Source organism: Aphelocoma coerulescens, chromosome 13, assembly GCF_041296385.1.
Source record: "Aphelocoma coerulescens isolate FSJ_1873_10779 chromosome 13, UR_Acoe_1.0, whole genome shotgun sequence".
NCBI lineage: Eukaryota > Metazoa > Chordata > Aves > Passeriformes > Corvidae > Aphelocoma > Aphelocoma coerulescens.
Genome location: NC_091027.1, coordinates 17,300,739 through 17,323,564, shown reverse-complemented (window position 1 = coordinate 17,323,564; position 22,826 = coordinate 17,300,739). Strand labels below are relative to the sequence as shown.

Here is a 22,826-nt window from a genome sequence, read left to right as displayed (position 1 = left end):
CCATCACCGGGGTCATGGCGCCAAGCCGGTGTCACACAGCTTGATGTAGATGGGGCCACCCCGCTCTGTCCCCTTCTTGTCACCAAAGTGGGTGCTGGGGGACCTCCGGTCCATTTTCCTGGCTAAGAGGAGGAATAACAGAGCCGGTGACACATCCCCAGCTCAGCCTTGTGCATTGTCACACACCACGGGGAGCAGGACACGTGCAGCCAGCCCCAGAAATGTCATGGGAAGAGAAAGAAGGGGACGAATGGAACAGTGGGGAGAGCCATGAGCTCTGCAGGAACCACAGAGCAAAACCAGGACAGAACGAGAAGTGAGAGATGAAGGGGATGGGAAAGGGTTGGGAGGGGGACAAAGGGACAGGGGGACAGGCAGAGGCTGGTTGGGGACCCCTCACGATTGCAGGTGGCCCCACTGAATGCCACTGCTCAGCTCTGTGCCCGTGTCCCTGTGTCAGGGTCCTGCCAAGCCAGGGGCTCTGTGTCCTCCACGTGATGTGGGACCCCACATGTCCCTGTGCTGGAGGCTGTCCCCTCAGTGTCCCACATGTCCCCGCATCCCAGGACCAGTGCCCCAGCACCCCATGTGTCACCACATCCCGGGACAAGTACGCTGTGTGTCCTCATGCACAAGGACTCAGCCCCCAGTGATCCCAGGGCTGTGTGTCCCAGAACTCCCCATGTCCCTATGTCCCCATGTCCCCCTGCTCAAGGACAGTGCTCCCCATCACTCCATGTTCCTGTGACCCTGTGTCCCCACATCCCCATCTCTCATTTCCCTCTGTCCCAGCATTACCCATGTCCCTGTCCCCCTGCCTCCTTTTGTCCACATGTCCCCGTGTCCCTGTGTCCCATATCTCTGCATCCTTATATTCCTGTCTTCCCACATCCCCATTTCCCTGTCTCCTATACTCCTGTGTCCTCATGTCCCTGTCTCCCTATCTCCTCATGTTCCCACATCCCTGTTTCCCCATATCCCCATGTCCCTGTCCTCCTGCTTCTCCGTGTCCTCCTATCCCCACCTCCCCATGTCCCAATGTCCCTGTCTCCCATACCCTTGTGTCTTCATACCCCCATGTCCCTGTCTCCCCGTGTCCCCGTGTCCCCATTTCCCTGTCTCCCCACATCCCTGTCTCCCTGTGTCCCCATGTCCCCGTGTCCGTCTCCCTGTCTCCCTGTCTCCCTGTCTCCCTGTGTCCCCACCTCCCTGTCTCCCTGTCTCCCTGTGTCCCCACCTCCCCATGTCCCCGTGTCCCCATGTCCCTGTTTCCCCATGTCCCCGTCTCCCCGTGCTCCTGTGTCCCATAACCCTGTGTCCCTGTCTCCCCATGTCCCCATATCCCCATGTCCCCGTGTCCCCATGCTCCTGTGTTCCATATCCCTGTGTCCCTGTCCCCCCATGTCCCCGTATCCCCATGTCCCCACCCCATGTCTCCGTGTCCCCATTTCTCCATGTCCCCGTGTCCCCATGTCCCCACGTCTCCATGTCCCCATTTCTCCATGTCCCCGTGTCCCCATGTCCCTATGTCCCCGTGTCTCTGTGTCCCCATGTCTCTGTGTCCCCGCGTCCCCGTGTCCCTATGTCCCCATGTCTCCATGTCCCCATGTCTCCGTGTCCCCATTTCTCCGTGTCCCCGTGTCCCTGTGTCCCCATGCCCCTGAGGAGTCCCCATGTCCCCATGTCCCCATATCCCCATGTCCCCGTGTCCCTATGTCTCCATGTCCCCGTGTCCCCATGTCCCCATGTCCCCATGTCCCCATGTCCCTGTGTCCCCATATCCCCATGTCCCCGTGTCCCCGTGTCCCCGTGTCCCTATGTCCCCATGTCCCCATATCCCCATATCCCCATATCCCCATGTCCCCATGTCCCCATGTCCCCATGTCCCCATGTCCCATATCCCCATATCCCCATGTCTCCATGTCCCCATGTCCCCATATCCCTGTATCCCCGTATCCCCACGTCTCCATGTCCCCGTGTCCCCGTCCACACGTGCACCACCGACCACCAGGCGGCGCTGGAGCCCCCGAGGGGCGGGGCTTGCTGGGCGCGGTGGGCGGGGCTTCCCTGCCCGTGCGGGCAGAGGGGAGGGGTCGGGGGGCGTGTCCATCGGGGGCGTGTCCATTGGGGGCGTGGTTGGGGGCGTGTCCATCGGGGGGCGTGTCCATTGGGGGCGTGTCCATCGGGGGCGTGGTCGGGGGCGTGTCCATCGGGGGCGTGGTCGGGGCGTGGTCGGGGCGTGTCCATCGGGGCGGGGCGGGGGCGTGGCCGTTCTGGAGGCGCGGCCGTGTTGGGGTGATGGGCGGGGGCTGTCGGGGCGGGGCCTATAGGAGGCGGGGGCTGTCGGGGGCGGGGGCTGTCGGGGGCGGGGGCTGTCGGGGGCGGGGGCTGTCGGGGGCGGGGGCTGTCGGGGGCGGGGCCGGCCGGCAGTTCCGGGCTCCGCACACGCGGATCGGGGCGGTGGCGAGCGGGGACCGGCCCCGGCATTGGGATCGGGACCGTGGCACCGGCACCGGGACCGTGGCAGCGCCGCGATGCAGCCGCCGCCGCGCAAGGTGAGCGCCGGCTCGGGCCGGGCCACGGGGCGGGTCACCGGGGCCGCGTCCTCCCTCGCTGCCGTGTCCTGCAGCCGTGACCGAGACTCGCCCCCGGCGCAGCCTCACGGGGCTGGGGAAGCGAGGCCGCGTTTGGGTGGCACCCGGGAGTGGGGGGCGGTGGGGATCGGTGCGCGGGCGGGGGGGGGCAGCGCATCCCCGCACCCCATCCCGGCCGGGGCCGCGGCGCTGAGCGGGGCCGTCCCGCAGGTGAAGCTCACCCAGGAGCTGCGGGTCCATCTCCTGGAGCAGCTGTCGGGCCTGCAGAGCAAGCAGCAGCGGGACGCCGAGCTGCTGGAGGACATCAGGTAGGGCCCACGTATGTGACACCCGGGTCGAGCCGAGACCGGGCAGCTCATCCCACGTGTGTGTGTGTGTGTGTGTGTGTGTGTGTCCCCAGGCTGAGACCGGGCAGCTCATCCCACCAGTGTGTGTGTCCCCAAGCTGAGATCAGACAGCTCATCCCACTGGTGTGCGTGTGTCCCTGAGCTGAGACCGGGCAGCTCATTGCACGGGTGGGCCAGGGACCGGGCACGGCTCACCTTGAGCCTGTCACGTCGAGGTCATGGGCTCCGTCACCCACTGGGGTGGCCCGATGGGGACAGGATGGTGGCAGGGGCTGGGGGTAACGGGGTGGTGGCAGGGGGATGGTGGCGGGGAGGGATGGCCCATCCCTGCCCCTCTCTGTATGTCCTCTCTGTGCCCCCTCTCCCCCCAGGTCCTACAGCAAGCAGAGGGCCACCATTGACAGGGAGTATGGGCAGGTAAGGAAATGCCACGGGACTCAGGATCAACGCCCTGGGGAGGCCCAGGCCCCATCCTGCCTGTGGGGCAGGAGCTGGGCACGGCCCCACGCAGGCAATGGGCAGCCTCAGAAATTATCCGAGCGTGGCAGCTCCCGGAGGGTGGTGGCGGATGGTTCATCCTGCCGGGAGGACCCTGACCACGTTCAGCACCCGCTGGGGGCTCTGCTGAGCACGGCATGGCCCCAACCTTGGGTGTTTTGGGAGCCAGGAGGGAAATCCTTGTGGGGGGAGGAAACTGCTGGGCTCTGCTCTCTGCTGGGTCATCGCAGGGCGCTGCTCTGAAATGTCAGAGCTTGGTTTTGCTGGGAGATGTCCCTGCAGCATCCCTTGGGGACACAGTGCAGCAGAATTGTGTCCCCCCTTCCTGCAGCTGGTCACCGTGCCACCCCCTCCCTCACAGCCCCCAGGCTGGGGGTGATCGTCCCCCCAGGGTTGGGGTCTTGCTGTGCTTGGCTTTGCTGGGAGCTCCTCTACTCTGTAGCCAGTGTCCCTCACTGGTGTCCCCTTGCAGGTGCTCTGTCCCAAAAGCCACATTGGGGGGGGCCTTTTCATTGTGGTGGCTGCTCCCCAAAAAGGTTTTCTCATGGGGAGCACGGTGGGATTCCTGCTGACACTGAGCCACGGGGATGTGTGTGTCTGTGTTTAGGGGGACACGTGTGTGTCCTCAGGTCCATGGGGTGGACAGCCGGGGTGGGGAGCCCAGTTTTGGGCTCTGAGCAGGGTGGGGGGTGCTGGGGTGCTTGGCAGGGTCAGGGAGTGCTGCTGATGCCAGGTCTGTCCGCAGGCGCTGCAGAGGCTGGCGAGCCAGTTCGTGAAGAGAGACTGGCAGCGGGGCCGTGGCGAGGCCAGCGACTCCAGGTGGGCTGGGGACAGGGACAGGGCTGGGGACAACCAGCTGGGGCTGGCTGTGCCCATCCATGGCCCTCCCAGCTTGGAGATGCTTAATGCCAACCGGGATTTGGCTGTCACTGGGATGCAGCTGTGGGTGGGATGTCCCCAGCTCCAGGGCCCTGCTGGGACTGGGGGTGCTGGCGGTCCTGCTGGGCATCCCCGAAAGCTGGCAAGGGGCAGGGAGTACCCAGCCCTGCATTAACCCCATGCCCACAGGAGCGTGGCCGCTGTCTGGAAGGGCGTCATCGAGGGGACAGCACACTCCGGGCAGGTCCGTGTCACCGCCTCCGAGAGCTACCGCGCCCTGGCCGCCGAGGCCGCCCGCAGCGCCCGCCTCTCCAAGGAGAGGACCCTCAAGAAGGTACCAGGGCAAGGACATGTCCCCTGTGCCCGGGCGGTGGGGACAGCTGTCCCCTCCTGCTGACGCTCCCCGCAGGGCATCGAGAGGCTGCAGAAGGCGCAGGCGGAGCTGCTGGAGACGGTGAAGGAGCTGGACAAGGCGAAGAAGCAGTTCAGCCACCTCCAGCGCAGCAGCGAGGTGGCCAAGGACAAGGCGGCCGATGTGGAGGCGCGGTGAGTAGGGGGCGCGGGGCCGGGGGGCTGCTGTGGCTGCAGGGTGGCCTCACACCCCCCCTCCCATCCTCCCCAGCCTCCGGAAGAGCGACCGGCGGATATTTCACACCAAGGCCAGTCTGCAAAAGCTCAGCGCCAAGGTCAGTGGTGCAGAGGTTGGCAGGGTACCCAAGTGGGTGGATGCAGGGGGACACTGGGCACCACCACCAAGCCGTGCTGTCCTCCTCCCCACAGTTCTCAGCACGACTGGCCGAGCACTCAAGGCAGCTGGCAGGGGTGCAGAACGAGTACAGCTTCGCCCTGGTGTCTGCTGCTGCCCACCTGCAGCACTACCAGCGCGTGGAGCTGCCCGCGGCCATGCAGGTAGGGGCTGCCCGGACCCTCCGTGCCCCATCCCCAGGGTCCCACCAGGAGCATCCCCCCAAGTGCCACTGCGAGGGGGGCAGCAGGGAGGGTCCTGCTGGTGCAGGGTCAGGGCTGGCTGCCCTGGGGGCATCAGGGATGCGCCAGTGGGGGGATGTGGCAGTGCTGGGGGGGTTCCCACCCGCTTTCCCCCAGGCTCTGGACGGGGACCTCTACGAGCGGCTCCGGGAGCACTTGTCGGCCGCCAGCCGGACGGAGGTGGAGACCTGCCGGGCCACTCGGGACTGGTTCCAGGGCGTTGTGGAGGCGTCCGCGCGGGTAACGGCACCGTCCCGCGAGCTGGGTGGGACAGGAGGGCACAGGGGAGTCCCCCGGCCCCACGCCGCTCTCTGCTGCAGGTGTGCCGGGAGCAGGATCTCCTCCTCTTCCTGCAGGACCACCCCGCCTTCTCCCTGGCGCCCGAGCAGCGCTTCCAGCTCGCCGGGCTGGAGGAGGTGAGTGGAGGGGGAGCATTAGAGCAAGGTGGGGTCTGCACAGCCCTTGTCACCCCCGTGACCCCCTGTCCTTGCCCAGGTGTGCCTGCTGCCGCCGGCAGATGACGGGGCCAGCCTGGAGAAGGAGGTGCGGCGCTGGGCCACGCGGGTGGCCCGGGACCACAAGAACAGGGCACACAGCGAGGAGGTGGGTGTTGTCCTGCCCCACGGAGCGCTGGGGGGCTCAGGGAGAGGCTTTTCCAGCCCCTCACCAGCTGTTACCACCCTCTGAGCCACGGGTGCCCGCCCAGGTGCTGCAGCGGCTGGAGGCCAGGCGGCAGCAGGGGCCGGAGGCGGAAGCGGCGGCCGTGGAGCGGCAGATGGAAGAAGCCAGGGAAAACATCCGGAAGGCAGAGGTGGGTCCCCCAGTCAGGGGTTCTGGGGTGGCCTCGAGGTCTGTCACTCCCAGGATGGGGCACGCAGAGACAGGGACGAGTGGTGGCCGGGATGCTGCACTTGGGGTGTGGTGCTGGGGGTGCCACCATGCTGGGGGTGGGGTCTGTGGGGTTGGGACGCCCCTGGAGGTGTCCCGTGGACTGTGACAATGTGTGGTGTCCCCAGGTGAGCCGAGTGAAGGCCGAGGCACGGCTGGCACTGCTGCGGGCGGCAGGGCTGGACGTGGATGCCTGGCTGGCCGGGGCCATGGTGGGGACAGGCGAGGAGACCCCCCCAGGGCTGGACCCGGCCGAGTTCGATGACTACGAGGACAGCGATGAGCCGGACGAGGACGATGAGCCTGGGCCTGCTGCTCGCACCTACCCCTACACCTGCCGGGTGATCTTTGGCTACCAGGTATGGACGGCCCTGCCTGCCTGGCCCTCACCCTGCCTGCCCAGGGATGGCACCTCAGCCTCTCTGCCACTTTGCCCCCGTCTCCTGCAGGGCTGCCAGGCGGATGAGCTGTCCATCAGCCAGGGCGAGGAGCTGGAGATCATCGAGGACGGCGATGCAGAGGAGTGGGTGAAGGTGGGAGCGAGCTGAGCCCCCCTCCATGCTGGGGGACACCTTTTGGAGGTCCCCAGGCTGTGCCCACTCTGGAACCTGAGATGTTCACGTGGTTTCTGCCTCCTCAGGCTCGGAACAAGGCAGGGCAGGTCGGCTACGTCCCCGAAAAATACCTGCTGTCCCTGGGGTGTGACTCGGGGGCTGGGCTCGGCCCCCCGGGCCCCTCTGCCTTGCACCGCCAGCTCTCCAGCATCATGGCTGCAGAGCTGGTGCTGGAGCCTGGAGGTGGGTGCTGGGCATCACCCCCACCCCAGGGAGGGGGACAGGACCCAGAGGGTGCTGAGCCCCATTCCCACCCTCCCCCCAGCCTGGCTGGTGCGAGCCCTGTACGACTACGAGGGGCAGAGCCCCGAGGAGCTGAGTTTCCCCGAGGGGGCCATCATCCGGGTGCTGCCCCGCGCCGCCGGCGAGGTGGACGACGGCTTCTGGACCGGCGACTTCGACGGCCGCGTCGGCGTCTTCCCCTCCTTGGTGGTGGAGGAGCTCACCGGGGCCCGGGAGGCGGCCGGGCAGGTTGGTGGCAGGAGGGTCATTGTGTCACCTTGGCATGGGCACCCCTCCATCTTCCATGACTGCTGGGGTGAGCACCCCCTTCCCACCGTTCCCATCCCTGCTGGCCGTGTCTTCCCAGGAGCTGCCATCACCATCCCCTCCGCCCTTCTCCCCTCCTGGCCTCACGCCCGGGGCCAGCCTGGTCCCCAGCCCTGCTCCTGAGACAGCACTGGGAGGTGAGTGCTGGGGGGTGACTGGGAAGGGACTGGGGGAGCCTGGAAAGCCAGGCTGAGCTGCCGGGCCCTCCCAGGTTGCTGGCAGGATGGCACGGGCAGCGGGCAGAGCTCTCCGGACCTGGCAGCCACCCGCCTGCGGCCGGTAAGCCACATCACCGGGATGCTGGTACCCCAAAACCTGCCCCAGCCCTTCTGTAATGGAGCCACCCGTTTGTTTTGGGGGGGCCTGAAGGGGGATGAGTGGCCTCAGCACGTTGGCACCACTTCTCTCCCTCTCCCCTTCCCTCTCCTCTCCCTCTCCGCAGCTCCGTGCGCCGCCCCCTCCACCCGGCAGAGCCCCCGAGCCCGACCCCGAGCTTCACTTCAGCTGACCCTGTGGGTCCCCCCAGCCCCCTGTCCCCCAAAAAGCTTTGCTGCCCCGTGCCCCGAGCTGGTCTCTCCAGGGGCTGCATCCTGCCCAGTGCTGCTTGCAGAGTGGTCCTGCATCCCAGTACAGCACCTAGAACCCCTTTTTTGGGGTGCCCAGTGCCACAGCCAGGCCCCATTTCACCCCCCTCTTGCCTCTGCCCTTCCCGCCTGGCATCGCCCATGCACCCCCAGCACAGCCCTGGTTCCTGGGGGGCTCATCCCTGGACCCTGCCGGCCCCCACAGCACCTCCCCACGGGCAAGAGTGGCCTGGGGGGCTGTTCCAAATAAATCCAGCTGGCCCTGGCAAGGGGTTCAGCAGCTTTAATGGTTGTAGCTCGTCTATGTACAGGGCGTTACACACCGAAGCTCTCCCACAGCCCCGGGGCTGCCCGCTGGCCTGGCCGGGGCCATCCCTCCCCCAGGGCCCGGCTCCGGCCCCTCCTGAGCCGGGATGGGGCTGGAAGCTCCTCTCTCCGCCAGCATCTCCCAGGGACCTGCAGGATCCCCCGCCGGTGCAGGATTTGTGCCTGTGCCCGCTCTGCGTGGCAGGGGTGCCCGGGGGGGGCTGTGCTCTGTGCTGAACGTGCCGGGTGGGTGCGGGGGTGCTCCCCACCGCCCCGGGGAGGGCGGGGGCTCGAGCCGCTGCCTCCATCCCTGCCCCTCGCCGCGACCCCCTCCGATCCCTCCCCCGGAGCTGGGGGGCCGCGGGGGCCGGGGGGGGACAGCGGGCTCTGGGTGCTGTGCTGCCCCTGCCAGGCCCGAGGGTCCCCCGGGGGGGGTCTCCGGGGCGGGTGCGGTGGGTGGGACTCGGGTACCTATTGCCGATGGGATGAAGGCTGGCGCCGAGCGCGGCTGTCGGTGGCGCCGGCGCGTCGCTCCGGCCATGCCAAGCGCGTAGCTGCCCACCCGGGGCCGGCTGCCCCACGGCACAGCCCCCAGCCCCGAGGGGTGCGGGGGCTGCGCGCCTCCCGTGCACGCTCCAGCCGGGAGCGGAGAGGAGCTGCGGGGAGAGAGGCGGGATAGGGCTCGTCCCCCACAGCCACGGCACCTCCCCGCCACCCGCGAATGGGATTTCCCGGCGTCACCGCCTGTGAAATCCCCGGTCACTTCCCGACCCCCTGGAGAAGGGATTCGCCCTCTCTCCATCTCCAGCACCAAGCTGAGACCCACCAGGGCAGGGAAACTGCCGCTGCCCTCCCGCATCCCTCCCGGCCATTGTCCCAGGGACAGGGGACACTCACGTCACACGCGGTCCTGCTCCGCGGCGCTGGGCTCCTGTGGGATGGAGGAGGGATGTCACTGCTCCCTCGGGAGCGGGGGACTGGGCTGGGGGTCTCCCTCGGCCACAGCAGTGACCCGAGGGCCAGTGGGCAGAACCCCACTGAGTCTCCAGGGGTGACTACAGCCCAGGCCCCATCTCTGCCCATCCCCGATGAGAAGCAGCCAACGACCCTCATGCTGTCTCTGACTGCGACTGAGGGGATGGGGGAGGGTTCAAGTGGCACCAGGGCTTGGTGACAAACATCCCAGGGAGGTCCCCTCACCGTTCTCCTGGGACCCCACATCCTGGAGCACCCCAGCACCACGTGCAAGAGCCTGGCACTGCAGAAGGGACAGACATCACCATGTCCCTGGGCTTGGCCTGCACAAAACTGCTTCCCCGGGGATCAGAGGGATCGCCCAAGGTTCAGTGGGACATGGGAGGACCTGTCACCACCTCCCCGGGTCTCTGGGGAAGGGCTGCAGCCCATCAGCTCTGTCCTGCCTGGGTGCCACGGGCTGCCCTTCTCCATGAAACAGCTCAAACCTCCCAGCCTGGTCACCGGAAAGCAAAGAGGGAAACAGTGGGATCCTGCTTGGTCCTTATCTGGCATCCAGCCAGGCACCTTTCCCGGGGCTCTCCCGTGCTGACCCAGTCCTGCCCCATCCCACCCCCTGCCAAGGGCTGCTGGCATGTGCATGGGCCGTGCCCAGCCCGTGGAGCTCCAGCAGAACCAGCCCCAGGGGATCTCCCTGGCTTTGAAGCACACCAGGAATTTTACCCAGGCGTTTCGCTTCCTTTTCCTTCCACGGGCTTTGCCCTGGTGCTGGTTTTGTGAGGCAAGTCAAGGCCAGCTCTTGGGGCTGCTGACGGGGGTGTTTCCCGGCCCCCTTCCATGAAAATCACCCTTCCCCAGCTGCAGAACCGTGAATGAGTGCGTGAGTCTGTGAGCACAACGCTGGGTGTCTGAACCACCAGCAGCGGCCTCCTTTGCTCACTGGTAACAGCACAGAGGCAATTCCAGGGAGCAAATCCCCCAGAGCTCTCTAACTCCTCCAGCAGGGTGGTTGGGTGGGATATTGGGAGATACCAGGGTGCTGGGAGCTCCGGGCAGGGTGGGCTGTCCTCCTCTCTGAGCACAGCTCCTCAGGAGCAGGGAAAAACAGCCAAGAAATGACCACTTGGCTTCACCATTTCCTGGCCTTCAAGGTGAGAAAGGCTTCTGGAGAAATCTGTCCCTGCCTGTTCCTTGCTGGCCACGCTGGGCCCTGTTGAGGCTACAGGGTTTTGGGGGCACCACGGGCACCAGTGGAGCTCTCCCAGGCCAGAATCCCAATGGATGTTGCCAAAGAGCTCAACCACAATGGAGAAGGAGTCCCTTGCCAAGGGGCACTGGCAGCAGGCCCGCAGCACCTCGCCCTGTCCCTGAAGGGGGGTGGGACCTGTCACAGTCACTCCACCGCCTCAGACATTGGAAAATGGGTGGGAAAAAGCAATCCCCCTCCAGGCCAGGGGACCACCTGGAGACCAGGAAGAGGAGGAACATACCTGCTGCCTCCCGTCCTCCCCTCCGGGCTGTTTCCTGCTGCTGTCGTCTCTCCCCAGCTCCTCGGCCTGTTCCTGCAGACTCAGGCTCCCGTGGATATCCGACACTTCATCTGCCGACTCCAGTCCGATCTCCTCCAGGCAGATGCCGGCTCCTTCCCTTGCCAGCTCTCCTGGGATGTTGGGACTCGACCCTCCCAGCGCCGGCAGGCTCAGGAGCCTCTGCTGGCGGCTCGAGCTCCCGGGAGCAGCGCCAGCATCCTGCAGGGACCCCGCTCTGCCGGACCCCGCCGGGCCGGACCCCGCCGGGCCGGACCCCGCCGGGCCGGACCCCGCCGGGCCGGACCCCGCGCCGCCCCGCCGGCTGTCACGGCTGCCGGAGCTGGCTGGTGTGTTCGCGGCTGGGCTGGCGGAGAGGCTCTGCTCCGCACCTTTGCCGCTCTGGGTGCCCGTCTGGATGGCTCCGTTCTGCAGGCCACCCGTGGGGACAGTCCCGTTGGGAGCCCGCTCCCGCTGGAGCCGCTCGCTGCTGCGCTCCAGCTCCTCCGTGCTCGGCTGCCGGCTGCCGGCGCGCAGGGCACCGTCCTGCTGCTCCTGGACCGGGGGTTTCTTCCCGATGTGCGTGACACGGAACCTGGAATGGGGGTAGGACAGAGCCGAGTCTTTTCCCTGCTGTCCCGCATTTGCCTGTACCTCCAGCCCCGCATCTCCTCTCTTTGCCGTCATCTCCAACCTTTCAGACCCGTTCACCCCCATGCAAGCCATGACCCCAAACTCATTTTTCCCTTCACTTTGTGCAAAATAAACAGAAAGAGAAGGAGGGAAAGCTCAATCCAGATCTTGGCTGGGGCAGAGCTTGTCCTCCCAGCAGCAGGATGGGTCAGAGCTCTTGGAAATGCTCCGAGACACGACCTGGATGAGAGCGTGCCCTAAGGGAGGGCAGGGACAGGGTTTTGGCAGTGATTTGGGTACAGGGATCAAAGGCTGAAGGAGTTGTTTGGCTTAAATCTGCCAGAGTACATTTTGCACCATCCCCTGGAGGGATGGATGGTGCCTGAGTGGTTCCCCAAGGTCCCACCATGAACAGGTAACAGCTCAGAGCTCCTGGGTGGGCAGGAGAAAAGCTGCAGGAGGGTGGGTTAATAACCAGAGGTGATGCAATATTGCACGTGGGGAGAAGAGAGGAGTTAGGGATCACGGACTCATGGAGTGCCTTGGGTTGGAAGGAGGTCCTAAAAGATCACCCAGTGCCACCCCCTGCCATGGGCAGGGACACCTTCCCCTCAACCAGGCTGCTCCAGGCCCCATCCAACCTGGCCTTGGACACTCCCAGGGATGGGGCAGGCACAGCTGCTCTGGGAAACCTGTGCCAGGGCCTCACCACCAATTTCCTCCCAGCATCCCATCCAGCCCTGCCCTCTGGCACTGGGGAAACCATTCTCTGTGTCCTGTCACTCTGTGCCCTTGTCCCCAGTCCCTCTCCAGCTCTCTTGGAGCCCCTTTAGTGCGTCAACAAAGCCTGAAAGTCTGAACTGTGATGGTGCTGACTGTGACACACCGTGACTCCTCCTCAGCAGCACTGCCAGCCACTGCTGGACCAGCAGACAGGAAATCTCTTCCCCAGTGAGCTGGTGTCCACCAGCCAGAGCACTCCGATCCCACCTCTGAGTCCTCGTGCAGCCCATGGCTCACCCACTCTCCCTGCACTTGGATCGCACATGGAAAAGCTGCCGATGGACCTGGCTCTGCTGAGGTTCAGCCCCGTCAGTGTCAGGGCAAAGCATAATTTCAGAAAGTTCAAGTACTGCTGGTGTGGAAAGAAGAGCAAGAGCCAAAAGTCAAGCACGTGGCAGCACTGCTGTTCCAAAGGAAGGAGCAGAGAGGTCCAAAAGATAAGAACAGACACCAGGTGAGTTGGCAGAGATGAAGGAGACCAAACCCAGCCTGTGGGCAGCACCAACCCCTCGGCACTGCGGTCAGAAAGCTGCTCAGGATTGGGAGGGTCGTGAGGAGAAACGCTCCAGCTCCAGAGGAGGCTCCCACAGCACTGCTCAGGGCAGGCCAAGCAGCAGCAAATGTGGCCTTTCAGGTCTCTCCAGATATTTGGAGATAAGACACCAGCTCTGCGATTTGGGAAGACCAAAGAATATTCTGGTCCTGAAGAGGGACAGGGAGGTGACACAAGTGACAGGATCGTTTCTTGGTAATGCCACTGAGCAAAGTCAGCCTGGAAGAGTCGGGAATGGATTCAGAGAGCAGGAAGGGCTCAGACTGGAGAGGGCACAACGTAGCCAACTTCTGGCTGGGGAGGGAAAGCAGCAGAGCCCTGGCTGGCTGCCTCAGCAGCACCCCTGAGGCGCTGGGTTCGGTGGGACGCTGTGGCTGGTGGGGCTGAGGACAGAGGGTCACACAAGGATTTTTTATGGACAAGCCCTGGCAGTGCCTTTGAGTGCTTTGGGGAAAACACTGAGTGGTAAATCATCCTATAACATACGAGTATGGATCCTATAACCCTGATTGCCGCAGAAGTTTAGAACAATGGAGGTGCAAAAAGCCCTCAGGAGGTCTCCACCCCAGTCCCCTGCTCATGCTTGGCCCCCTCCTACCCTCAATCAATTTGCCCAGAGCCCTGTCCAGTCAGGTTTTGGAAATCTTCAAGGATGGAGATTCCTCCACTCTTCGGGGCCCTGTTGAACAGTTTTTCCTTGCATCTTTTCTGGATTTCTCTTGTTGTAACCCATGGCCATTGCCTCTTGCTCTTCCCAGTGCATCTGTGAGGAGAGTCTGGTTCCATCTTCATTTAAACCACCCTTTGGGAACCGTTAGAGGACAATTAGATCATCCCTTTCTAATTCTCCAGGCTAAAAAAGCCTCCTCAGGTGCCCCCACACTCCAGCCCTGGATGATCTTGGCAGATCTCCACAGCTCCCATCCTTTCCTCTCCTCAGGGATGAGCCTGTGCCTGCTCATTCCATGGGGGAGGGGGCTGGACTCTCAACCACTGCGTCAGAGGCAAAAACAGTAGCAAAAATAAAGGAGAACAAGACCTGAGGGTGTGTCCTTAACTCCAGAGGTGGGTTAAAGAAGCCCTGTTTTGTAGGATCAGTGCTGAGTCAAAGTACTCCGAGATATTTGCCATAAATAAGACACGGAAAGGGCAGTCCTGGAAAAGGATCATCCAGGATCTGGAAGAGCAAAGGGGCCAGCTTGGAAATAAGAAGGAGAATCTGGAGGTGGGATGGTAGCTCAGGGGCACATAGGTCCCTGAGCAGTTGGACCTTGTACCAAAAAGATTCAGGATTGCAAACGAAGCCTTGGAGAATTGGGATGAGGGCCCTGCAGAGAAGGCTGCTGTGGCGGGGGATATTAACAGGGATAAAGAGAAAAAACCAGGATTTGAGGGAAAGTGCCTTTGGGAAAGGAGAGCATCTTCTCCTGCACTCCGGGGTGAGTGAGAGGAGACCGGGAAGAGCACGGACAAAGGACACGGAGGAGTGGATGGAGCTGGGCACCAGCCAGGGAGTGAATTAGCGGTGAGTACACAACTGTGCAGAGCCCTGGCTCACCGGGCACCACCTCCAAGGACAGCAACGGGCACGGAGGCAACCAGGAGCTGGCAGTGCCCACAGGATGTGATCTGAGCTCCCTGCTCCTCCAGCACCCCATAAAGCCCTAGCTCACCTCCCTGCTGAGGCTCCTGCCCCGATGGTGAAAAAATCCACGTGACAGGACACAGGGAATGGCTTCCCAGTGCCAGAGGGCAGGGCTGGATGGGATATTGGGAAGGAATTGTTCCCTGTGAGGGTGGGCAGGCCCTGGCACAGGGTGCCCAGAGCAGCTGGGGCTGCCCCTGGATCCCTGGCAGTGCCCAAGGCCAGGCTGGACACTGGGGCTTGGAGCAGCCTGGGACAGTGGGAGGTGTCCCTGCCATGGCAGGGGTAGAACAAGATGAACTTTGAGGTCCCTTCCGACCCAAACCGTTCCATGATTCCATGCCCACTCTGGCTCGGCATTCCCATGAAAGGATTGTCTCTCTGGACCCCAACGTGAAGCTTCACCAAGGCTCAGGCCCTGAATGAAGATTCCGCAGGATTTGAGCATGACAGAGCCTTGTGACTCACCAGGGTGGCCATCCAGGGACCAGCAGTTGCTGTCACCCTGCCCCAGTCACCACAGCCGGAGGGAGCCAAGCCCTGGAAGACTTTCCTAACCCTTTCTGCTGTGCAATGGGGCAACCTGGGCGAGCCTCCAGACTGTTCTGCAGGTTAGTGACTACACAGAGACCACAGGAAGCTCAGGAAGTCCCTTGAGGTGAAACCAGGTGGGCTCTGGAGAGCATTTGTGGGAAGTATCAGGAACACTCCCCTATTCTTACCCTGCTGCTGTGTCATCTAATTGCAGACATCGCTGGAGGCAACCACCTGGAGCAGCAGGGCCACTCTGTCACTCTGAGGAGGTGGTGACTCGCACCTGGGACATGCTGTCCCCTCTGCCCCCCCTAAGGAGGCCCCTAAAGCCCCCAGTTGGGCAGCAAGGGCCCTGCTTGCACCGAGCTGGGACAGCGGGCCCTGAAAGGACTGGGGCTGGGGCTGTGCCCAGCACTGACTCAGCAGGAAAACCCAGCTTGAGTCACCTTCCCGGAGAAGGAGGGAAGCCATGGGTGCATCACAGCTTGCCACACACCACAGGCATTTCCAGCTGTGGGAGCCACCTGGGCCCTCAGGAGCTCCAGCTGCAGATGCTGAGGCATCTCAACGAGGAACAGCAAGAGGGAGCCTGGCCTGGGGCGAGCGGGGAAGGAACAGGAGGACTGGGGAAGAGCCCGTGGTGCTCGTTGCAGCAGGGAAGTGTCTGGCAAAGCTCATTTGGGTACCTGCCCACTGAGAAGACGGTGGTCTCTCCAGGATGCATCCGGCTTTTGCCCTCCTTGGAGCGCCCCTGGCGCTGCAGCGGGTGCCTCTTCCTCTTGCTGCAGTGGATGCAGGGGGCCTGCGTGGAGCCCAGGTGCACTGTGTGGTGATGTGGGGGGCCCCCGTCCTGGCTGCTGCTGTGGGGACAAAGGCTGCAATGGAAGGACATGACAGGTTGTGTCACCTGGGAGAGACGTCCCAACCCTGGGGCAGCCCCACTGCAGCAAGCCCTGGGAGCAGCAGCTCTGGGGGGGGATGCTCTGCTGAGGACAGCAATGAGGAAGAGCTGTTCTGCTTGGCAGGGGGGTGAAGCACTCCTCAAACCCCTCGGGAGAGCCGGACTCCTCGTTGGGAAGATGCTTGGTAACAGCTGGAAAGGGGCTGCTCGTCCCTCAGTCTGCAGCAGCCACAAGCTACTCTACACTTCCCTCACCTGGGCACTGGCACTGCCACGTCCCCTTCAGTTTCCCCCAGCATCTCCTTGAGGGCCTCCACGTTTGCTGAAGAGAGAGGGGAAAAACAGGAATGAGTCAGCCAAAGTGGTCAGCACGGCTCCGGGCCGGCCCGTGGACGTGCTCACCTTGGTTTTGGATGATGCATTTCACGATCTTCTCCACGGTGTCATCGTTCTTCTCTTCATCTGAAAAGAGACAACGTGGCACTGAGGGCGGGGATTCGGGGACTCTGCTCACTCATCCCTTCCCAGGAGCAGCTGCATCAGCAGAGACGCTGGAGAAGCCTCGTGTCCCCTGTCACACTGGGAAGCCACTGGGGAACACCGGATCCCTCATCCTGGAAAAGAAACGGCTGAGCCAGCAGCTGCGTGTGCAGGGAAAGGGGCTTGTGTTGCTCCTTCAGAACTGGGGAGCATCTGGGGGAACAAGTGGGAAGCAGGTTCCAAAAAGCCAAAAGAGGAGGGTCCTTGTCCAGCCCTGGAGCCCCTGGCTGCAGGATGCTGCAAGGGTAAACAGAAAATAAACCCACTGAGACCCATTAAACACAGAAACGGGGAAGACACAATGATGGAGGGAGCCCCAGAGCTGCACACTGTTCAAAGCTTAAAAGACTGTTCTGAGGAATCCTGGCTGGTGCCTGTGGAATTCATCCACGGCGTTCATCTCCACCTGCTTCACACCACTGCTGGAGGCAGGAGGCCTGGATGGATGGACCTCCAGCCCTGTCAGCAGTGTGAGAGGTTCCTGGAAGCAGGTTGGAGCTGCGGCCTGGCAGGCAGCTGCCTCCAAGGCTCCAGGGCTGCTACCGTGCTCTTGGAAACCCATGGAGATGATTCCCTGGGCTGGGGTATTTCCAGAAGGCAAAGCCAGTCCTGGCAGGTTCAGACACTGTCTCCATGTCATGTACAGCCAGGGCATTAAAGCCACATCCATGGGCACCTGGAAGCTCTGGCTGCATCCGTGGGTGAGCCGGAGGAGCCGCGTTCCCCTCCTGTGCGCAGGCAATGGCAGCAGGAGGTGCCGATCCTCCCAAGCGCTGCCGATGGCACGCGGGAGCTGGAGGAGTTCTGTAGCACCATGTGGCTGCTCTCAGCCTGGGAGGCAGCCGGGGGAATGTGTGTTCCCCACTTCAGCAGAGACTCAGGAAACCACCAAACGACAGAGCTTGCTTGGGCCAGGCACCCACGCTCGATGCGGCAGTGACTTCCCAATCCAACCACCCCAGAGCGACTGACAGTGGCCTGAAGCGATGGAAAAAATTCCCTAAAGGTGCCCTTCTAGTATGGGGATCACGGAAACACCCCTATTTCTCTGGTCTGCACGAACAAAGCAGGTACTAGAGGAAGACATGCCGGGTAGCAAACACCAGCTGGGCTCCGTGCCAGACATCCTAATGCCAGAGGGGCACAGGGACAGCTCGTGCTCCAGCTGGGAGAGGTTTTCCTTGAGGGAATAGGGATTGGGATTGAGATGCCGGGGATTCAGGAAGTGCTGGATGTTCATCAGAATTACCTTTGGGTGATAATGCTCCTTTGGGAAGGGCCAGGCACTGGTTCCCACCTCCCTGTCACCACCAGCCTTTGTCAGCTCGTGGATCAGAGGGATCCCTGGCCCTCACACTCCCTATCCCCAGGGAACACCGCGCTGCTCTCACCGCCCCAGCCTTTTTTCCCAAAGCCAGCCACACGTGACGGGCAACCCTCGCAGCCCCATCCCACATCCCAGGTGTCAGAGGAGCACCAGCCACAGCAGGCGAAAGGCCGAGCCCCCACCGAGCCCCATCACCCCAGCACTCACCATCCTCGAGCTCCTCCACCCCTTCTTTGTCATCCGGGTCAAGCTCGTCCCGGAACGTCCGGCACCGGTAACCCTTCTTCTTCAGGACATGGCAGATCAGGAAACCCACCAGCCCCATGATGAAGAAGACAAGGACAAGGAGGAAGACCACAATGATGCTGTGCTGGGGATCTGACTCCCCATGGCTGGGGTGGTGATGGTCTGACATGCGGATCTAGGAGAAGGGGGAGGGCAGGTCAGAGCCGCGGCGCTCACCCCCACCCTGTGCCCATCTCCCCCTCCTCTTGTGAGGCAAGAGGCAGCTCCCGGCTGCGGGTGGGCTGCCCAGGGCTCAGCCCTCGCGGTGCGGGGCCGCACGGAGGACAGGACCGGCCGGAGGTGGCTCCTCGCGGTCTCCCAAGGACACTGCTGCCCCGCACGATCCCGGCAAGAGGCATCCCAAGGGCAGCGGTGGCGGCAGCGTCCCCGCAGGCCCGCCGGCCCCGGGCTGCGGCGCTCCCCCGTCCCTTGCAGGCGGCTTCCCAAGGGCACCGGTGCCCCGGCCTGCCCGGGGCTCTGCGGCGGGCGGCACCACCCGGCTCGCCCTTGCCGGAGGATGGCTGAGCATCCTCCCGCACCGCGCCGCTCCCCCGCAGCCCTCGCTACTCACGGCCGAGGGCCTCCGCCGGCACCGGCACCGGTATCGGCAGAGGTACCGGCAGCGGCAGGCAGGGAGCCGCGGCAGCCGGGCTGGCGGAGGGCCGAGCCGCCGGCTGCTCCCGCATCGTCCTCCCGCAGAACCGAGCCGGCTCCCTCCGGCCCGGCTCCCCTGGGCGCTCCCGGCTCCCTTCCCAAGGGCTCAGCGCTCGCATTCCCGCTCGCCGGCTCCGCTTCCCGGCACGGAAAGGGTCCCCCCCAGCCTGTCCCCCGGCCCCGCTGCGGCGGTACCTGGGCCTGCGGTCCTCCGCAGCGCTCTCCTCTTCACCTTCACCTTCACCTTCACCTGCCTCCTAGCAACCCCGCATCCCCGCGGCTGGGCACGGCGGCGAGCATCCTCCGGCCCCCGGCCCCCGGCTGCCTGCCCGCCTTCCCCGGGAAGGAGCCAGCTGCTTCTGCCTGCCGCTCTCTGCCGCTCTCTGCCACAAGAGCACCCGCCTGTCCCGATCCCAGAAAAAAAAAAAACCTCTCCGGAGCTGTTTCGGCGGAGGAAGGTGAAGAGAGGAGCTCGGGGAGATGCCGGAGGCTGCAGCAGGACACGCAGGAGCGCCGCTCAGGGAAGCTGCCGGGCTGCTGCCCGCCCCGGGGTGAATAACCTCACCCGCACGCGTGCCAGCCCCGAGCTCCCCTGGCACCCTCCTTTCCCTGATTTTTTAGGGCACTGAGCCCTGGCGATGGGAGGGAGAAGGGTGGAAGTGGGGCTCAGCGAGACCAGGACTGATCACACACCAGTGTGGGGGGTGTGGGGGGAGAGGGGTGCAGACATCCAGACTGGGATCCCAGCACCAAGGAGAGGGTGGAAAACGAGTCCCGGGAGACTCCCGTGTCTCCCTCCCTCCTACAAAAGGAGGGGCTAAGCCATTTGAAATCTCAAGCTGTGGTGGTCCCACGACCTCCTTCTCCATGTCCACCACATCATCCTCGCTCTGGGAGGCTTCACCCACCACTCCTTCGCTACTGGAGGTTAGACCTGCTCCTCTCCATCCTTCTCCCACCTGCCAGTTCTCACCCAAACCTTGAGGAACACAACCCCTGAAATCCCTCCCACCCCATCTCTGCTGAACCGAGCACCGATCTGTGCACACATTATCCCACCACGCTCTCTCTTGCTGTGAGACAAGCCAGGACTCCCCCAGGCTGTCAGCCGTGCCCTGCTGAGGGCTCCTGTCCCTCTGCACAGGTGACCAAGTCAGCTCTCAGGAGCCTCCATCACCAGCGTGACTTCAGGAGGTCACCACATCATAGGTGACACCCATCTGTGTGCTGTCCTGGCAGGGAGACAGGCCCTAGCATGGAGTATCGGTGGCAAGAACAAGACTTTTCCTCTTGCCATGGATTGCTGGGCCACGGGAGAGGAGAGGTCTCCAAACCCAGGAGCAACAAGCTGCTCCATCATGCAAGTCTCTGCTGGTGAAGAACCTCACGAAGCGAACCCCAAAGGCAGTTTGCTCCTTGCCCTTGTTTCTGTGGAGAGGGGGAACTGGCAGGTCTGGGTTTCTGCGGAGCCCTGAGGGGGTGCAGTCATGGGGAGCGTATTCCCCTTCTCCTCGTGCCCACACACGCTGTCCTGATCAATACATCGCTCTTTCTCCTCCTGGGCCTTCCCGCCCACCCAGCGACTTGCTACGCCCTACCTCCTTCCAGCTCCCCACCCCCTTCCAGCATCCCAGCCCTTTCCCAACTCCAGCCATGCCTGGCTGATCAGAACTCCCCACTTGGAGCGGAGATTCCCATTTTCCCACAGCCTCTGGTGTCAAGGCGTTTCCACAAGCTGGGGGACACAGGGTGGCCCTGCCTGAAGACAAATCCTGGCCTTTGTGGGGTGAACCAGGGTGAGGAGGGGCCTCTGTTGCTGTCAAGCTGCTCCCTCCTGGCTCTGCAGCTGGGTTATCCCAGATAATGCTGTTTCTCTTCCTAATTCCCCCAACCAGGGATTGCCTGCTCCCAGTCTCCATCCTGCTTCCACCACCTCAGCCTCAGCGTCCCTCCAGGCGCTCAGTCCTTGTCCCACTGCAGGAGCCTGTTGGCACTTTAATGGCCGGGCCATGAGCCCTGTCCCACACAGCACCTCGCAGGTGACCCAGAAGCGACACCCTGGCTTCTCTCTGCCCCAAGAGCAGCCAGCATTTGAGGCATGAACCCACACAACGGAGCTCCCCCTTCCGAGCAGGCTGGCCGTGTCCCTCCTGGCCTGTGGGGACAGAACCCACACGGGCTAAAGCCCCACGCCAAGGTGTGGCTGCGGGCTGGATGCTCGTGGCATGTCCACAGTCTGGGCTCTGCATCCTCTGTCCCCCTTGACCCCATCCCGGCTCCTGTCCCATCTGGTGTGACCCCACCAGCCAAGGCAGTGGGATCTGAGACCCAGGACAATCCTGCTGGAGCTCTGGGATAGGCAGCTGCTGCTTCCTGCCTGCTTCCTGCCTGCCTGCCGCATCCAGCACCACCATTCCCTGCCCTTCCTTCCCGGGCCACCCCCTTGGAGTGCCCCTGAATCCTGGAAGTGCCTGGAAACCCTGATATTTTAAGCTTCCACGTCAAAAGGTGGCTTGGGAGGGAGGGGACTGAGTGACCGAGGAGAGGCTGGTGGGGCAGTACTGTCACCTGTCACCCTGTCCCTTGGCTGGCTCCGGTCCCAGCAAAATTCCGCGTTACCTCTTGTCCGCTCTTTTCCCGCACCTCTTCTGCAGCCAGCGGAGCAAACGTCACCCCACAAACAATGTGAACACGTCCTTTTGGGGGATCAGCCACCCCGGCCCTGCTGCTCGTCCACGTGGCAGCTAAACGGGCTGGACTGCCCCGGTCCAGGCTCCTCTTGGGATCTTCGCTTCGATGTTCAGCCCAGAAACTGCCGTCGTGTCTGCAGAGCTGCTCCATCCCATCGTGCCAAACGTGAATCCTGAGCCCTATTTCAGCTCTTCAAACATGCCCAGCAGCTAATGGCCCTTAAACCACAGCCTGGTTTTGCTCTCTGAGCACAAAGAGCATCTAAAAATATCCCTCTCCGATGCTTCCCTTGCTCTGCTCCAAGACCCGTGAAGATGCCCGGAGCACCGACCGGCTTCCAGAAAGACAGCTCAGCCGGCAAAGTGATCCCAGCTGGAAGCAGGGATGTGTTTCTCCTCTCCTCACCCCGTTCCCCCAGCTGGGAACGTGCTCCCCGGGCAGCTCCATGTCCCCAGCCGGGCGTTATCTGGTGGCAGCAGCTGGCGGAGCAGGGACTGAGCAATCGTCACAGGGGAGCACCCACCCCGAGACGTCAGCGCTCCGTGAGTTCCCGGTACAGCCGTGCCGCTCAGCACGTTGAAAGCCCGGTTATCTCCCATGGCAGGCGCTGGGCTCGGTGCCAGGTGACCTCTCTGAGTGTCCCCAGCCACAGCTGTGCCCTGCAGGGTCACGGCGAGAAGGTCCCGGGTCTCCTCTGAAGGTGTCCCTGCCCCTGGCCAGGGGTTGGAATGAAACGATCTCTTCCAACCTAAACCATCCCACGATCCGTGCTCCATTCCCTACAGGGAAACCCACACAAGGAGCGGTGTGGAGGGAGCGGTGTCCCCACAGGAGGGGACAGAGACAGCCAGGAGTATCATTTAATGACCCCACGATTTAATCACACCTTGACACGTTGTCTCTTGCACCTGCAGCCGGCACAGCCCCCAGAATTCCCTGCCATCCCTCCGTGCCCCGTCCCATACAGGCGGGAAGCCCCCCTTGCTGCTTCCAAGGGGTTTCCATCCCACACCTCTATTGCCTGGCATCCACTGGGAAGCCGAGGAACATCCCAGTGCCCAGTGCCATCCTCAGCCAGCTCTTGGCGGTCCTGCCCCTCTCCGAGCCCCCGGTGGGTTGAGCAGCCTGTGTCCAGCACAGCTTCCTTCACCCCAAGCTCCTGTCTGCAGGAAGCCATCAAGCAGGAGACTGGCAGGACCGAGCATCGATTTTGGCTTCGTTTTCTGAGCCTTTGGGCAAGCTTCCCTGCTCTGTCCGTCCTTCCTTCTTTCCAGCCCACAGGGAGCAGATCTTTGCTGCCGTTCCCAGTCAGCACTGCTCATGGCATGGTCCCATCCCCGTCACTCCCCAGCTCCAGCCGAGGTCCAGGTTTCCCTCACTCCGCTGCCTCCTCACGCCCCGAAATTTTCCACCTGGCTTTTGTCCTCCCCCTGCCTGGTGGTACCTCCAACGGGTTCTTTCCAAAGGTCTGGAGGACCTGCACCCTCCCAGGGTGGCACCTGGACAGGCGGCAGATCCCCATCCCTCAGGGAT

General features: G+C 63.4%; 2 protein-coding genes across 6 annotated transcripts; one reads left to right on the top strand and one right to left on the bottom strand.

Moving 5' to 3' along the window:
• Positions 1-2,430: 2,430 nt before the first annotated feature.
• FCHSD1 (FCH and double SH3 domains 1) lies at positions 2,431-8,227 on the top strand. 2 transcript variants are annotated; one of them, XM_069029364.1, is made up of 19 exons: positions 2,431-2,555; positions 2,805-2,902; positions 3,313-3,358; positions 4,185-4,258; positions 4,508-4,652; positions 4,728-4,864; positions 4,941-5,004; positions 5,099-5,227; positions 5,423-5,545; positions 5,626-5,721; positions 5,801-5,908; positions 6,012-6,116; positions 6,322-6,552; positions 6,643-6,726; positions 6,834-6,990; positions 7,073-7,278; positions 7,397-7,493; positions 7,568-7,635; positions 7,799-7,947. In XM_069029364.1, exons 1-19 carry the CDS (start codon positions 2,535-2,537, stop codon positions 7,862-7,864), a joined length of 2,055 nt encoding a protein of 684 aa, XP_068885465.1. In that variant the 5' UTR covers positions 2,431-2,534; the 3' UTR covers positions 7,865-7,947. The 2 variants fall into 2 exon arrangements, with proteins under 2 accessions (XP_068885465.1, XP_068885464.1); XM_069029363.1 differs by having other exon boundaries at positions 7,568-8,227.
• RELL2 (RELT like 2) lies at positions 8,209-21,861 on the bottom strand. 4 transcript variants are annotated; one of them, XM_069029366.1, is made up of 8 exons: positions 21,246-21,861; positions 17,871-18,084; positions 16,199-16,258; positions 16,052-16,118; positions 15,582-15,770; positions 10,712-11,342; positions 9,144-9,177; positions 8,209-8,902 (listed from the first exon to the last, which is right to left on the bottom strand). In XM_069029366.1, exons 1-7 carry the CDS (start codon positions 21,441-21,443, stop codon positions 9,145-9,147), a joined length of 1,392 nt encoding a protein of 463 aa, XP_068885467.1. In that variant the 5' UTR covers positions 21,444-21,861; the 3' UTR covers positions 8,209-8,902; position 9,144. The 4 variants fall into 4 exon arrangements, with proteins under 4 accessions (XP_068885467.1, XP_068885466.1, XP_068885468.1 ...); XM_069029365.1 differs by having other exon boundaries at positions 21,222-21,859; XM_069029367.1 differs by having other exon boundaries at positions 21,171-21,248.
• Positions 21,862-22,826: the final 965 nt, after the last annotated feature.